At 34.0% G+C, this 17,314-nt stretch overlaps 2 protein-coding genes across 4 annotated transcripts; one reads left to right on the top strand and one right to left on the bottom strand.

Moving 5' to 3' along the window:
- Positions 1-2,675: 2,675 nt before the first annotated feature.
- LOC18053980 lies at positions 2,676-3,119 on the top strand. Its single transcript, XM_006450281.1, has one exon. The coding sequence runs from the start codon at positions 2,676-2,678 to the stop codon at positions 3,117-3,119; it is 444 nt and encodes a 147-aa protein (XP_006450344.1).
- A 336-nt stretch (positions 3,120-3,455) lies between these two features.
- On the bottom strand, positions 3,456-7,916 carry LOC18053979 (homeobox protein knotted-1-like 3). 3 transcript variants are annotated; one of them, XM_006450279.2, is made up of 6 exons: positions 6,763-7,916; positions 5,521-5,641; positions 4,605-4,798; positions 4,390-4,521; positions 4,036-4,172; positions 3,456-3,964 (listed from the first exon to the last, which is right to left on the bottom strand). In XM_006450279.2, exons 1-6 carry the CDS (start codon positions 7,489-7,491, stop codon positions 3,925-3,927), a joined length of 1,353 nt encoding a protein of 450 aa, XP_006450342.1. In that variant the 5' UTR covers positions 7,492-7,916; the 3' UTR covers positions 3,456-3,924. The 3 variants fall into 3 exon arrangements, with proteins under 3 accessions (XP_006450342.1, XP_006450341.1, XP_006450340.1); XM_006450278.2 differs by having other exon boundaries at positions 3,456-3,961; XM_006450277.2 differs by having other exon boundaries at positions 3,456-3,953.
- Positions 7,917-17,314: the final 9,398 nt, after the last annotated feature.

Here is a 17,314-nt window from a genome sequence, read left to right as displayed (position 1 = left end):
TGATGACATTATCGTAATTTACGTATGATGGCATGTCTTGTAATTTGTTGAACTAACATGTCTAATTTAAGAAAACTATCAATTAATTTAGGTCCATTAAGTCATTTCAACACTTTATTTTTAATTTATTTTTCAATGACTAGTAATACATTAACTACTTTTTTTCATTTTCCAATGATTAGTTATACATTAACCATTTCTTTTTAACCTCACAATGTCGTTATAGGAATATTCTGTTAAGGTAGGGGTACTTTCGTACTTTTATGAGTCAACGACGGTCAATGATTAAAAATAATGAGTTTTAAGGATAACTTGATATTTTTAATAGTAAATGGGGCGATTTAAAGATTGTCACTTCACGAGAGGGGTAGACCGAAATTTTTCCTTATATAAGTTTGTCTCTGCTTTTTCTTTCCAAGTCTCCCTCTATTAGCTAGAATTAATTATCTAAACCAAGAATGGAAATTGATATCCTTAAGTTCCATTAGCTAGAATAATCTTAGTATCTTACCCAACAACACGAATTGATGTCCTCAAGTTGGGCCAATCTTGAAAATGTATAATAAAGCCACAAATGTTATGAGCAGACATGACAGATTTAGAGAAAACTCGCCAGATTGGTTCTCCCTGTGCTGATGAGCACATGCCAATTGGCTTTTGTCTTTTTGGTTAAGCGCTTTAATTAATCTGATTAATTCTAAGTTTTGGTTTAAGTTGGCATTAAGCAACCCACCAGTGCAGCTGTACAATTGAAGTCCACTTTGTTACAATTAGCAATTACTTGCATCCACGAAGCAGAATGTGTCTTGGCTTCGTGGCTCGTGCCAGCTTCTTTCATTTTGTCTTTTTAAACATGAAACCTAATCTTTTTCTTTCGTAAATTATACATTCTATAACCCTTTTTTTCAATGGCAACCACGTTCTTATCTTGTGCAAATTAACATCTGAGCGTCTCCATTTGAACCAAATTGTCAGGTTAGAAATTAGAACCGATTCGGTTAAAATGCATGTCCCTTTGACTTTGCCGTAAATCTCTTCAAATTATTATGAATTGAACTTACTAGCATCACCCCACAAAATTCGGATAATGTTAAAACGTTAAAAGGAACCCTTTCATCCGATTATTTATGTTAGCTTCATAACTAACTTGAATATGCAAAAGCTGAAGACAAATCTAAAACAGGCTGTTCGGATCCTTTAACTGCCAATGAAGAGGCGCCACGTAAGCCACAGCTACTCTAAATTAGGGATGGCAATGAGGAGGGGAGGGGAGGGGAGGGGACCAATCTCCCCATACCCATCCCTGATATTTTGCATATGTCCCCGTCCCCTCCCCGTCTCCGTCAGAATTACTTGAGAAAATCTCCATTCCCTCCCTGAATAATAACAGGGGATCCCCAAGGGTCTCCGGTCCCCGAATAACTAATAGTCTAATATATTTTTTATTTTCAATTTTAAATTAATCATATTAAAATAAAAAATTCAGATAAAAATAAAGTTCAAAATATGTCTTACATTAATATTGATCCATTACAAAGTCACATTCAAAATATAAATTATTAAAATAATTATCTTTGTCAATGACTCAATCTTCATAATCCTACAATAAAAAGAAAAAAAATTATTTTTATATCGGCAATAAAATAAATGAAATAAATGTAGATACTTAATTAATATTTTTAATAAAACTATTTACCTCCTGCTCGTCCTACTCCTCCTGTTCTTCCTCGAGAAATGTGGCAAATTAAGAGATAGCCTCAGATTTCAAACCTAAAATAATGAAAATGATATAAGTAAAGTAACTTATAAGTGCAAATATTAATAACTATATAATATAATCACAATGTAAAATAAACTCATACTGTTATTGTAAGCTCGTAACCAACTTTGACAGCACATTAAGGCCTCCAATGTGCTTGGATGAAGTTTGTTACGGTGTGGGCTCACAACTCTACCACCGGTGCTAAAAGCTGATTCAGAAGCAACTGTTGTAATTGGAATTGTCAAAATATCTCTAGCAATTCGAGCTAATGTAGGATACCTATTAGCATTTAATAATATAAATATTTTGATATTTATTATTTTTAACAATATTTATAATTTTGTTATTTATTTATTAGTAATTTTAAAAATAAAAATAAAATTAAAAATTAAAATGGGGAAATGGGTAGGGGATGGGGATTCCACCTCATCCTCGTCCTCTCCCCGAATAAAAATTTGAGTAAAAAATTTTTCCCGTTCCCTTCCCGAATAAAAAATTAGATATAAAATTATTCCCGTACCCTCTCCGAATAAGAAAAATATCCGAGGGTACCCGTCCCTGTGAGAATTTTTGCCATCCCTACTCTAAATTGCCTGGCAAATGCAGTCTTCGATTCCAAAGAGGTAGCCAACCAACTGACACCCACCTCGCCGCAATTTCCCATTCCAATCCAAAACCAACCCAATAAAAAAGGTCCCGCACATTTAAAAATCCACGTGTCATATAATGATTCGATCGTTGCTTCCGTTGCATAACTTTGCATGTCACCCTTCACAGAGTACACTGTTAGGTCCCGCTTCCTCTTGGGTTTCAGTAACATGTCATGTATATATATATACACACATATATAAAACCCTACATAATTCTTCGACATTAATAAGAACTAAAACCCAAAAACTCTAATAAGTTGGCAATGACAAACCCAGGAGAGAGAGCGGCGTCGGTGTCTGTTAGCGAAACGTCACCGTTAAACGATGAAATAGACCTTATCGAAGAATATGGAGACGGGGGCTGCTCCTGTTTCGGGGGACTTTGCTTAGATCGGCGGGGACAGGGGAGATGTTTGTTGCAACAACAGGAAGATGAGGAGGTAATAAGAGAAACATGGTCAAGGGAAAGAGCGAAGAAAATTAAGGAGTTTTCGGAAGTGGTGGCAGAGCCAAAGTGGAAGAACATTATTAAAAGGTTAAGTCTTAATAACAAGAAAAGATCAGCATCAAAGATTCAGTTTCATTATGATCCTCAAAGTTATAAGCTTAATTTTGATGATGGGATTAATGGGGAGTTTGATGATGGGCATGTTGGCTTCTCGACTAGATATGCTGGTCCTGTTGTGATCAATAACAATAATAATTAAGGATAACTGGGGATGTGATATTGAGTCTTTGTTTGTTCTCCTTTTGTTGTGTATTTCATTCATTATATATTCTACGTATATGTCGTTCAATTAGAGTCGGTGAGTGTAAACCCCCAAGATCAAAAGAGTTATTAAGGATTTCATTCCTTTTTCCTGTGAACAGGAATTAACATTTTAACTCCATCGTACACAGTGTTTTATTGTTTTTTTTTTTTCACTTCCCCACCTTTTTCTTAATATACTTCGAAGCAAATAGGAATCTCACTAATCATCAAGCAGTGAAATAACTAATCACTAAACAATACAATCGGCAAAAATTGAAAAACGGAACGAGCATCAACTACTAACTATTGAACTTCTTATACCATAAATAATGTTTGCATATTTAATCTGCATTACAGTACCAAAAAAGGCTATAAGGAACTAAACAAAAGATTATTGCACTGTACAACCTTGACCCTTCACTGTGCTTATTCACAGATATGATAAGCAAAAACAAAAATTATAAACCCACCACCAATATGCGACAATGGATTAACTCAGTTACAGTCATATAATTTCCCAAGTATTCATGTAGCTAATCATATGGCGTAGAATACGTGGCACCGTTTTACTTGCCTTTTAAGCATAACTGCAAAATGGTGTCAATTGCGTTCATAACAACCTCATCAGCCTCCTTGTTTGCCAGTTTTGTTTTTCCTAGTTTCCAAAGCCGTTTCTGAAGCCCTATCTGTCACAGTTTCTATGTAATATGAGTATGTTGAATTTTATCACCCTGGCATTGAAGCATTGGATAGTCTTGCATTTACATGTAACGATCACTGCTGTTTTCACCTGCATTACTTCTTTTTGAATAATGGTTGGTTCAAGGCTCAACAGAATTTATGGAGACAAGAAATAGGTTTATTTGGAATACCTCTTGCGTTTGCTTTTCAAGACTGTTGAAGTTGAAGGATTACTGTGCCAGTTCCTCTTCCGCTGATTGATGAACCAATTATTGATCTGTTTTAATTGCAAACCGGTTTCCTGAACCAATCTTGCCTTATCTTCCTCCTGAAATGTTGTTTGATGAGTAGAAAATAGAGATATGTGCTTTTGACTTGACTAAATTTAAACTAGAAAGCAGCTTTTCCACTGATTAATAAAACTATGGTCTTCCATTTCTGTTTCATTCTTCAATTTCTTCGGCTTAAACGTGGATAAGCATCATGGAATGTCTTAACGGCAAGGACTTGAATAAGAATCTCAGGAGCAATGTGACAGGACTTACAGTAGGGTATGGCCACTTGGAATGTGATTGCCACCAAGATTTGAGAACAGAGGTTGTGTCACCAGGAAGTTTTCCGGCCCTTCTCTTGCGCAGAATTTCCTCTCTTATGTCTACAATTTTCTCCTTGTAACCCTATAAGCAAGAGAAAATGAGTGATACATTGTAGATACAAGATAATTTCACAGCCATATTTGGTATTTCATTCAGTTCATTACCTGTTTCAGTTCATGTTTCAACTCTTGCCTCACGCGCTCCATCAAGGACCTCTCACTCTCTGTTGGGATAAGAGGACCGAATCCCATGGTGTCCGGCCCCTCCAAACTTCCATCAAACAAGTTGGCATCGCTGTCCACTTGGTCCTCATCATCATCAGACATTGTTGCGCCTGTACCTTCTCCGGGAGAAACTCCTGTATCATGATACAGTATGCATAATTATTGATCCCATGTTTTGCAGCTCAAATGATCATGGATACCATGAGGTAATCAGAACAAGGCTAGATTTTGACACATGCATGTCCTTTTCCCATGAAACAAAATAAATATAGTTCAACGATCTTGAAAATCTAATAGATAGTTATTTACAAACAATTTACCAACAATTATCCATTTGCGGTGCACCAAAACATTAACTGGGAGCATGGTGCCTAGTTCTTTTGATATCTACTATCATCTACTAGGTTAGTAGCCAGGCCAAGACTTTTCTACTGCCAAAAAATAAGTTCTTTGATATGAAGGCAAACCTAATTTGTTACATCAGATGTGAAAATAATTTGCTTCTCATTTCAGTTATCAGTCCTAAACAAATCAAATCGTGCCAGAAAATCAGTAATATATTCTGAAAAACTTTTAATAGCAGTAATTTCTCTCCAATTATTTGATACGATCTCACCGGTTTCAAGAATGCAAGGAAATAAAAGTAACAAATAGATTAAGAGAAACATCTGAGTGTTAATAGTCATGCCATGAATCCATGAATGATGAATTGTATGACCGCTAGTTGCCAACTGTGAAAATTCCAGCAAAGTGTGGAAGAAGATTCATGCTCCCATGAAAACATGATTCATATGCACATGAAATATTAGCTGGAACTTGAAATATTGAAATAGTAATAATGTATATCAGGGGTTACCTGTCAAGCTTTGCAAAGATTGCTCAATCTCCCAGCAAGCCATCACTGCTTCCATCGCATGGACCCGAACATGTTGCTGCAGTTGTTCTTTAAATGAACAAAGAAGCAGAACATAGTGTGTCTACAACGTCAAGAACAGGAAAAATTAGAATTTTGATTATATCATTGAACAAGCATCATTTTTTAAGATGATATTCAGGTTTATCTGTCAATTCTAAACTAGCAAATAAGACATTTAGTGAAATATACGAATACGGGAGCTGTTCTATCCAAAGGTATTTGTTTTTTGGTAATTTTTTAATATTACAAATCATATGATCCATATATAATCATGATTGACTAGATTGAAACTATACGAGAACAAACAAAATTATCATGCATGAATCATCAACTTCTGCGCTTCCTTTCCGTTTATATAAATCATATTCCTACCATGATCATTTTTCCCTCTTAACAATTTCATCCAGACATGTTGTTTCTTGTTCAAGTTCTTCCCTGAGTTAAGCATTTCTAGTGAACAAAATTCGTAAGAAACTACGGTCATGGAGTTTCCAAAGGCACATAGAAGATATTAGCCCAAAATATATGGAAACTTGACTCAAACACAAAGAAAGAAAAATGGTTGATAATAAGTCTCCTGCTACTTCCTCTGTTTAATTTAATTTCTTGCTGTTGCCAACCATCACTAATTCAGCTTGCAAAGCAGTTGGTATCCAAAGCTGCCACCATCAGCACTTGAAGACACCATAGACCAAATCAACTTTCAATCAAGTATCTTATCATTTGCAATAAAAGGAAATGCTCTCTGACTTTGTAGCTTCCACCAAATTCTTTATATTTCCACTAGAATTACAACTTCTCACGTCTCAAAATCCTACCGTCCATTTCAAAATTTTGCCATCTCCAAACAAAACCCTTGCTCATTCTGCTTCAAATTTACAATTTAACTTGTACTCAAAGATTCAAAACTTATCATTGTAACCAATCATCTCGTCCTCAAGTAATCAACCATACCAGTAATACCCAAAAATCACCCAAATTGAGGGGGAAAAAACATTTTTTTTTTTTTTCGGATATGTATAATGCCTCGAATTAGTCAATAGCAAGCGCAATAAATTCCTCTGTGAATTTAAAATTCAAGTTTCTAATAAGACAAGAAAGCAAGGCAAGTAAACAAAATGGAAAAGAAATTAAATTTAAAATCGATAACAACTTAATGGAAGTAGAATACACAGCACATACCATGAACTGATCGAGCTCTTTGTCATCAGTAACCAAGCCTTGACCGGCACCTAAAGCGGAGTACTTAGAGACGACGTGCTGCGACTGAGCAAGCTGAGCGTCAATCCTCGGCAGCTGATCCACCGGCGTGGCGATCCTCAAGCAAGCCACGTGTGCCGAGAGCAGCTGCTCGTACAGCGGATGCGACAATATCTCCGCCTTGTACCTCGCATTCTGCCAGTTGACAACTCCGTCGGCGCCGCTCTCGACCACCACCCCTTCGCTCTTGTTATTAGTACTGGCGTTGTTCATGTTCTCGCTGTTGGCGTTCTTCAAATCGGCGGATTCGACGGCCGCGATGATGGAGTCGTTGGCAGGCGTGACGTCGTCGATGACGTCACTGTGGTTGCGGTGGAGGAGAGAGGAGGACGTGCGGGAGAGCCATTGGTTCGGCGTCTGCGAAGCGTCGGAATCGGAGGCAGTGTTGTTGTTGTTGCTGTTGTTGTTGTTTGCTGTGGTGCGTAGGTTAAGGAAATTGGTGTCGGAGAAGTGAGCCGCCTGTTGCTGCGCCTGTTGTGAGCGAAGAAGCGCAGAGTTAAGCCAATTAGGCGCTGTCGTTTCGATGCTTTGTTGGTGTTGGTGGTGTTGTTGCTGTGGAGGTGACGGTGGTTGTTGTTGTTGCTGTTGTTGTTGGTCGGTGAAGTGATGAAGAGGAAGGTCTTGCGAGAGGTGATTGTGGTGAAACGCCATGTGCGTGCTGTTGCTGTTGACTTGCTGTCCTCGTTGCTGTTGCTGATGTGTGTGTGTGTATTTCTGTCTATCTATCTATCTATCTGTCTATAGCCGTCTATATCTGTCTAAGTATCTATAGGTGTCTATGCGTTGCCGTTTTGCAGGAGAGAGAGAGAGAGAGCTGGGGAGGTTGGGAAATTACGACGAGTTCGTACTGAAACAAGATTTATTTGCGAGGAAGAAGCGAGGAGGGCCACAGAGAGCTTGGTTTTGTTTTACACTGAAATGAAAAGAGAGAGAGAGAGAGAGAGAGAGTGTGTGTGTCCGGCTATCCGCAGAGAGATACAAGAGAGAGTGAGAGATAATATGGGTTACTATAAACGTACAGGAAGGGTAGGGAGAGAGGGTGGGGGGACCAAGAGGGGGAAGGTTTTCTCACAAGGAAACTAACTAGCTGTGCTGTATATATTATCAGAAGGCAGCTCAAAGTATTATAAATACGTTATATCCAATTAAACCAAAGTACTATATATATTACATTATGACTAATAAATAAATATCTGAGTGATTTTTAAACCAAATTTATTTAACCGCCCAGTTGGGGCCCCTGCCTTGAAAAGTAGGGACTAAAAAAATTAATTTGAATATTAGACTATAGATGTGGTAATTTTCTTTTTTGATATTATGGTTACTGAGTGATAATTTACTTCTATAGTAGTGGTAACTTTCTTTTCTGATATTACGGTTACTAATATGCAAAAAGTTGTTTGGATTTATGGCCAGTTCAGTAATTTTATAAATAATTGTTGTTGGTTGTATTGTAAAAATAATCAGCTATTAAGAAATCAGTCCAACGATTAGTAAAATTTTTTTTTTAAAGTATTATAAGTTTTAAAAATAATTGTGTGTGTTTAAAAATATTGATGTTAGACTATTGTAACAATATAAATGATTGAATTAAACATGTGTTGAATAAAATTTATTTATAAATTTATAAACATATATATATAATATTTTTAATTGCGTACATATAATAACTTATAACTAAAATAAATATTTCATATTATTAATTTTGTATTTTTATTTTGTTATCTAAATATAATTAGTAGTACTAGTAATAATAATCTTTTTAAAGTTAATATTTTTATTTCCTAATTAATAAGGATAAATTTGAACTTTATAATACATATGAAAATATATATGAAATTATATTAAGTTTAAAAATAATTCTTAGAATTGAATTTTAAAAAGTTACCCATTTCTTACTTTTTAAAATTTATTATAAAATGTGGTAATTTTGACAAAAAATAATTTTTAAAATTTTTTATCAAAGATTAAAATTAATTTTTAATTTTTTTAAAAATCACTTTTGAATCTTTTAAAAGTAATTTCAATCAGACACTTAGAATGGAACGATACAATTACTCAAGTCGATCAAAGTTACTTTTTAACTTTCACCAATGCTCACGGTAATTATAACCTCTGCCAAAAAAAGTGAACATCAATTGATTTGGATAGCTGGTAAATGACTTTGCTCATCTTATTACGCACACAGAGATACACAATCGATGTAATAATATAACATCTTGCGAATGGAAATGATAAGACAACTACATGAGCACTTGAGCAGCAGTGTTCTTTTACTAAATTAAATTATTTGTTTTACTTTATAATGTTTAAAATAATATTTTTTTAATTAATTAATTGATTATGTGGGAGCCGAAAGTTTTGTCAACTGGCGTCGACCGTTGATGGGCCTTCGGTTGATGCTAAGTTGATTGAGGATGATCGGACGGCCGAGGATTGTAATCGTGGCAAATACTGTTGGCTTAATGTTGAGATATAGTTGGAGGAGATGGAAACGACTACTCTTGAGGTTATAATTGGACCAAGCGTACGTATACGTAAGGTGCCGTACTATTAAAGCATCAGTTATCCCACCTATATTTTGTGCGTGGATTTATTGATTTTCTGAATTTATTTTATTTTTTTTAAAAAAAAAAAAACACGGCTCCATTAGTCCCATTTTTTTCGATAATATTATTGTTTTAAAAAAATTTATTTTAAGGGTCGATCAGGAGTTTTAAAATATATATTTACGAATCTAGCAATTTGCCTTTAGCCTTTTACCGATTACAATCGCCTAATAATTTCTTGTTAAATGATATCACACGAGTTAGATTAGTTGAGTTTCTGACTTTGGTGTTAAGCAATTCCTGCCAAGCAAAGGGACATGTAACTGTGAAGATCGATCAAGACTCAAAAGTTAATAAACTGTGATGCAAAAAGATCAATATAGGGTAAAGGGGAGCATCTAATTGAAGGAAATTCCGTACAATGCGTGTTACATGTAAGCACTTTTGCGGAGAAAAAAGTACACAAATCACAATTATACTGTAAGTCTGTATAAATCTATTAACGTAGTATAGTACCTGGTAGTATAGTAGTAGTCCTCGAAGCTTGGAGCGTGCTTTCCACGTCATAAAACATAGCGTGGCAATTTGACAGTTTAAAAAAGTCCAACATTAAGACAAACGATCTCGATTGATCGATCAGATGGGAGGGGCAAAAAAGAGACCGGATACCGGCTACAACCGGTAGACACAGCGATAAAGAGAGAGGAGAAGGGGTAGGGGACCATAAATTACGTCGTTTCTCTCTCTCCGCTTCTCGCGGGAAAACGACCCCTTGACACGCGTCGAAGCATCCTCGCTTGGACCACAACTGGACCCAAAACGTAAGCATGCGCCCGAGAGGATACCATCAGAGCCGTCCACGTGGACTAGTAGAGCGGATGTAGGACCCGCTCAGAATTTTGACTTCTCTGACAGCCGCCGGCTTAATCAATGCAAACTGTAGCTGGTCCCCTAGGCCGAATGGAGCCCAAACTTGAGAAATTGAAAAACTAAAAAAATAATAATAATAATAAAATAAATAAATTGGTGGGCCCACTTTGAGAGAGAGTGTACTGTCTGGTGTTTATTGCGAGCTTGCATCTCCTTATTGGCCTAAATGGTCCCCTACCTACTTTGTTTTTTTTATAAAAAAATAAATAAATAAAGTTTATTTTTTATATTAATTTGCATTATTTTTATTATTTCTCAAATTATGTGAGCTGCCGTCAGGATAACGGCAGAGGGGAAATATCAGATTCGGTGTCGTTTTTACACGGTCTTTTTGCGGTGGGGTTTATGTACTCCTTAATTTAAACTTCACTAATTTGGCTAGCCCGGTTGTATTTATTTGTACCCCTGTTTCTTAATATGCAAATATTTGACTTTTCTTTGCGATTTAACTAATTAGGTCTTTGTTTGACTTTAAATTACAAAAAATCGAACCCTATGTCAAGATCATTGTTTTGAATGCTACCTACTTAAATCAATTGTTATTTTTTTCATCATCTGAAAGTGAATTTCGTGTGACTTATCAATTTATTGAGAGACTTAAGTAGAAATTTGACAAACATATCCTATTAATCAGTCAAGATAAGAATTAAGATAAATAAAATACAAAAATTAGACGGTGACAGATATTGAATAAATTGTACATTCACAATAAATCTCGAGTATTGTTGAAAATTCTATACAATCATCTTTATTCTTAACAAATTGGACTTGTCGTAATTTATGTCCTAGAACATGTAATTTGTGTACTGAACTTTCATTAGTTGCTTCGGTTTTGAAATGGGAGATATCATCTTTAGTTCATGCAAAACATCTATATCATGGAGATTGAGTGCATAAAATCCGTACATAGAATTTAAATCAAATTTTTAGTTACTATCTCCCTCAAGAGTCGAATTCAGGTGGTTAAAAAAAAACTGTTTGAAAACTACTCGTTTAAGTTCTAAAGACAAGTTTAAAGCATCTTATAATATTCTCAAATCAAGAAAAAAAAAATTTAGTACATTTCATGTCGCATTCTTCTATTATCTAGATAATGACAGTACAGATATGAAACAATATTACCTCTCCAAATTATCCCACCATTTACACACGTCATTATCGAAAACTAAACTCACCAAGATCGTCCTTTACAAACATAATTATTTAGTGGGCAAACACTTTTTGGAGATTATAGCAAATAATCTTACCAAATTTTAGTATCCCTAATTTGTCTCATCTCGTTAATGTTCTCGGTGCGAGTTTAAAAAGAAATGTGAGCTTATGAATGGAAATAATAATATCATGCTTACAATGTTGAAAAATGCAAGTTTATATCATAATTGATGGAGCACTCACATTCACATACAATTTACCATATGCGAGGTAAATTGTCAGTATGACAAGTTATGATAACGTCACACCGAAAGGCATGTAAATGTTAAATAATGTTTGACGACGTGCGCGTTAGAAATTTTTAATGCGTATTAATAATTTGGAGCACTAGATTGTCGCCGAATTTCTTAATTTAGGTCGGCATGGATTGAAGAGCTGGCAAAGTTTGACACCTAACCCAAGTGTCTAGTCCCGCAAAGCGTGAATGAACAGAACGAGCTGGACATTTTCGATTCATCGGGATTGGAAGTTAAACGTCTCTTGTCATCACTCAAATTTGTCAACCGCCCTTTCGCCGTGCTTTTTTTTTTTTTCCTATCAATTTCCAGGTTTTTTTTATTTAATTTAATTTTCAAAATTTGCTGTAACTTTTTTTTAATCAGTTCGTCCTTTCTAAAAAGAAATGCCAATCACGTGCCGCTTCGCAAGACAGGACGTGACCGATGCTTTGGCCTTATTATGCAAAGCCGATGATGCCATGCAAGAGCATTTGTATGCTACGGTGCAACTGTAGCACCGTATCACAGTTACATCTAATCGTTGAATATAGTTAGATTAGTAGAGTCCACTGACATTCAATGGCTAGATGCAACAGTGGCACGGTGCCACAGTTGCACCTAAAGTTTGCCCCATTTGTAGATATATAATATACTTTTGATTACGATATTAACAACAAAAAGAGAAATTGGAAATATAATAAAAAAAACAAACAAAAAGAGAAATTGGAGGTATAATAAAAAACTAGAGACTTTTAACGAAAGATTAGTAGGTTATATTCAATAGCGATGAATTGTAGAAATACTCTTATAAAAGATTACACAGTTCACACACACACAAAGATAGCTACATTATTGAGGATAGTTTATCTAGTATCAAAATAATTAAAAAAAAATAACGTAAAACATGTGGTGTTCGTGAGGTTAGGCATTAGATGAGTGTTAAAGATAAATTATTTTGTAGAATTCCTCTGTGAGAATTATATTACAAACTTGTAGAATTAAGATTCCATTGAAACCAATCATGGTAAGTGGAGTGGCATGAAAAAAGAACTACTTCGCAATCCCTTTTCTTTTCTTTTTCTTTTTTATAATTTATGTGCTAATTTTCGTACTTTTTTCCCACTACAAATTTAATTCATTGTTCCCTAATCAATTTTTAGTTCCTACCTCTTGTAGGATTTGCCTAAAAATCACTTGAGTATGCCTCTATTCTTTTTATTTAATTGATTTTTACAAAAGGTAGAGGAGTGGACAAAAGTCCAAATTAATTTTGTAACCCCTACCTCCCTAAAATATGTTGTTTAAGATCTCTTAAACAACTTCCTCGTGATCTTTATTTTAACCATTTATAACAAATTTACCATGCTTCTTTTATTTAAAAAAAAATATATGGGGTGTCAATTGTTTAAAACACATAGGATTCTTCATGACAATTGCTTTTTTAGGTCCTGTTTGGTGTTGAGTTACTATAATTTTTAAATTATGGTTGTGAAAAAAATATATTTATAAAATAAAAGTTAATAATATGGTAATAAATATGATCTTTTAAATAATAATTTAAAAAAAAGTAAAGATATTATAAAATTATCATTAAATTAATGATAAATTAAATCAATTTTAACTTATAAGCTACAATATTTTAGTATTGTTCTTATTAAGTTACAATTAGGTTATGTTTGGAAGTTAGGATTAAGTGTGGGATTAGATTAGCTTTGGGATTACATATTCTATCCTATGTTTGGCAACTTTGCTTGGATTGGATTACGGCGGACTAAATTTAAATTTAGTTCTTAAATCATGAGATTAACAATCCTAATTTATAAGTGAGTTTAGGTTGAATTAGAATAAGAGAAACAATTTATTCATTTGCAATATTCCTTTCATATAAAAAACTATTTTTTATTTATCACTTAAAATTTAATTAATTAATTATTTTATTCATGATTTAGTTGAAATTTATTTTTTATTTTGCTTCTATAGTCTAATTAAATTGGTACTTTTACTCCAATAAAATTAACTATTTAATAATTTATTACAATAATTGATTGTATTAAATTTAATATTACTAATGTACTATTAAACATAATCATGAAAATTAATAATACAAGTAATTAATTGATTTTATATATATTATTTGCTAATTTTTTATTAAAAAATCTGATAAAAATTAATTAAATAATTAAATAGCTTTATTATTTTATATTATTTTATTATAATTATGACTATCCAATAATTAATTTACTATATATTTAATGTTCTAATTAATTACCTTTAAATTAATTTTACTTATTACTCTTAAACATTTATAAATATTTTTTATATTAAAATATAATTTAATATTGTTCAATCCGATATTGTACTAAACATAACATAATATTATATAAATATCATCTATTTTTGAGAGTGTAATTCAAGCGATTCGAAGAAGATAATAGGAGCGTGAACTCCGAAAGAACAATCTAAGAGAACAGTTAGTAGTATATGGTTAACTAATGGACACGTGGCCAACCAAAAACCTGAGAAATCGGTGAGACCGGGTCTAGTTTACGTAGGGCATCCGCCATCTATTTATCCGAAACGTGCAATACGCGGAGGTGTCCCCATCGCCCAATGAGGTCGCGCCATTCAATCACTTTCGGACAAAAGCCGAGTGGGGCCAACGCGTTTTACACGAAGCAGCAATGCGAACCGCAATGGTGTCCTAATCGATAACCCACCAATTTATAATAAAATATAAATTAAGTTTTGATTAGTTTTGTCTTAAGTTGGGTAGTAGGTTGATTAAAATCATTATGATAATAAAAAAATGATATTTGTGGTGGGTTGGGATTAATTGCTTATTAATGCAAGTCGGACCCACATCATAATAATATGCAAATACAAAGCGATTTGGAAAAAGTCATGGGTGAGGTTTTGTTTTGTCTGTGTCTTTGTCTTTAGCTTTAGGTAGCAAGCTGATAATGTAATTTAACATATAATATTAAAGAAATTATTATATTATGTTACATTTTTCACCTTTGGATTGTGAGTGACATTTGCTTCACAAAAGTTGTTTGTTCTCCTTTGTTGAAGCATTCACTAATGCGCCCATCTGTGACCATCTTTTCCTTTCAAGAAAATTATGTGCCAGCTTATGTTTCTGCATACCTGGTACTAAAAATCGCTTGTACCCATAAATAAAGAATTAAGAAAAATAAATTTTGGGGGGGGAGAGAGAAAGAGAAAGAGAAAGAGAAAGAGAGAGAGAAAGAGTGCTCATGCAATAAACAATGACCTTTATAAGCTTGATAAGGAAGCTTGTTTGGTGTAATCTTACCTTTTTTTTTAGCTGAATTTTTCAATAGTCCCCACTAGTACTGAGTCACTGTCAAGAACTTTCTACCCATGGTTGTTTTTTTTTTTTTTTTGGTCTTTTTGTTTAGTTAAAAAAAACAAAAAAAAATCTTTTTAAATTGAAGAAATTCAATATTCAGAAATGATGTGTTGAGTAATTATGCACGTAACGCGATATTAGATATTGTCGCTCACACGGTACGAATTAGGTAGTCCTCTGAATAATCATAAATTTATCATGCTTTTCTCTCAATAATTAAGCTAACATATTCAAACACACAAGGGGAGAGAAAAGAAGCATGGGTCCACACTCACACGTTATAAATGTTGGTAAGTATAAAATTTTCTACCATATAAAAGGTACATTTGGAATCTTGATCCTTGAAAAAGCAAACACTGGGTATCACAATTTAATTATAGTATACTGTATCAAGCACTAGTTTTAAATAGTGTGATAAAGAGTTGTTTTTTTTTAAATATTGATTAAACATCATATTACTGCATTACCCAGATATTTACAACAACTGTTATTATAGCAGATATATTACACTGATAATTATAATTAAATATATATGATTGGGACTTACATTATTATATTGAATTCTGTGAAGTACATGCCCAGACAAATAACCCCTCACAGAGGAGGGATGTTCATCCTCCACTCGCATTTCGCAAGGGAGAATGATTTTTACATATTAAGAACATTTAACCCCCACAATGCTTTTGTGGGGGCTAGAACCGCTGCCCTCACAAGCCTTGTGGGTTGTTAAAATGAGTTGTTAAAATGAGTCAACGGGTCGTGTTTGTATTTGTGTTTGTGTTGTGTTAATTTCATATTGTGTTAAATTTAAATCGATCCAAACATTATTTAAAGTTTAAATTATATATCTATATTTTATATCGATATCATCAATATACATGTGTATCAATATTTTACACACATACACTATTAAAGTTTTAAATTTATTTAAAATTGTATAAATAAAATATTGTGCATATGTCCTTCTTCCCAAAAAATTAAAAAGAGGTAATTATGTCTAATATTTGTGTTTTAATAATAAGAATCTAAAAAAATAATTTAAAATAGAAAATATAATTATCGTGCCATGTTCGGGTAAATGGATTAGGAACTTTAATCATAACCTAACACGGAAAAATTCATGTCAACCCGAACCCAATCCATTTAATAATCGTGTCAAATTTGACGATCCATATCTATTTATTTGTGTCGTGTTCGTGTCGCGTAATCAGATCGTGTTAAATTTTATCAGGTCTAGTGTAATAGTGGGCGTCCATCTAATTAAAATAATAAATTTTTTCATGTTGAAAATAAAAGATTTAAGATTTAAAATCTGCTCAAATCAATCGAAATGGGGTTAAATGTGTGACAGAACTTTTAATAACGTGAACAATACGATCACATGCAGCCTAAATCGTGAAGAATGAATAGAGTACTATCCATCCAAGACAAGATTTGATGGACGGTGAATTTCTCTGTGGCTATATTTCTCAGGGTCAGGCTACAGTGCAACTGTGGTACCGTGCCATAGTTGCACCAGCCGTTGGATCCACTCAAATGAGTGGGGTCCACTTGAATAAGTGGGAATCCAACGGTTGGGTGCAACTGTGGCACGGTACCACAGTTGCACCACAGTTTTATCCTATTTCTCAATATGACAACATAATCTATTATAGATTAGAGATCTTTTCAACTCTTGCATCTGTTGCAATGGGGGCGTGGGGCAGGCAGCATTGCCTGTTTTGTTTGCGAGTGCTGTCTAAAAGGCTTAAGGTAGCAATTAGGATAAGTTGGATAGTTATACGGTGGAGCATCGATGATGACCGTTAGATCATATCAGTAAATGTAGATTTAATATTTATTTTTATAATTGTAGCTGGTGTGCCGTAGCTTAAAACTATCATAGAAAAATATTTGCCAGCACTGGGGTTAAAACTGTTCAGAAAGTCTCATATTTATACTTAGCTGCCAGTGATGTCGATTTTTAAGGTCGAAAAATGATTACAACACTATGCTCTCATCCTTAGTTGTATTGAAAAATCACAAGCTTTTAAAGTTGAGAAAGGGCTACTATACCGGCGAAGAGCGTCACATTGTCGACACCCCCTAAAGAAAGTGTCATACCAATTGGCGCGACTGCGTTGCTGCGGATACACCCTCGAAGAAAAAGGATGGATTAAAAGCAACGACAGATAGATAGATACACGCACCAA

The sequence above is a fragment of the Citrus clementina genome, unplaced genomic scaffold (genome assembly GCF_000493195.1).
Source record: "Citrus clementina cultivar Clemenules unplaced genomic scaffold, Citrus_clementina_v1.0 scaffold_1, whole genome shotgun sequence".
Taxonomy (NCBI): domain Eukaryota; kingdom Viridiplantae; phylum Streptophyta; class Magnoliopsida; order Sapindales; family Rutaceae; genus Citrus; species Citrus x clementina.
This window is presented reverse-complemented; position numbering and strand designations above follow the sequence as displayed.

Coding starts and splice junctions, on each gene's coding strand:
- LOC18053979 (XM_006450279.2), bottom strand. CDS start 7,491: ATGGCGTTTCACCACAATCACCTCTCGCAAGACCTTCCTCTTCATCAC. Junction 5,642..6,762: donor AAGAGCTCGATCAGTTCATG/GTATGTGCTGTG, acceptor TTGACGTTGTAG/ACACACTATGTTCTGCTTCT. Junction 3,965..4,035: donor TTGAAAAGCAAACGCAAGAG/GTATTCCAAATA, acceptor TTATTCAAAAAG/AAGTAATGCAGGTGAAAACA.
- LOC18053980 (XM_006450281.1), top strand. CDS start 2,676: ATGACAAACCCAGGAGAGAGAGCGGCGTCGGTGTCTGTTAGCGAAACG.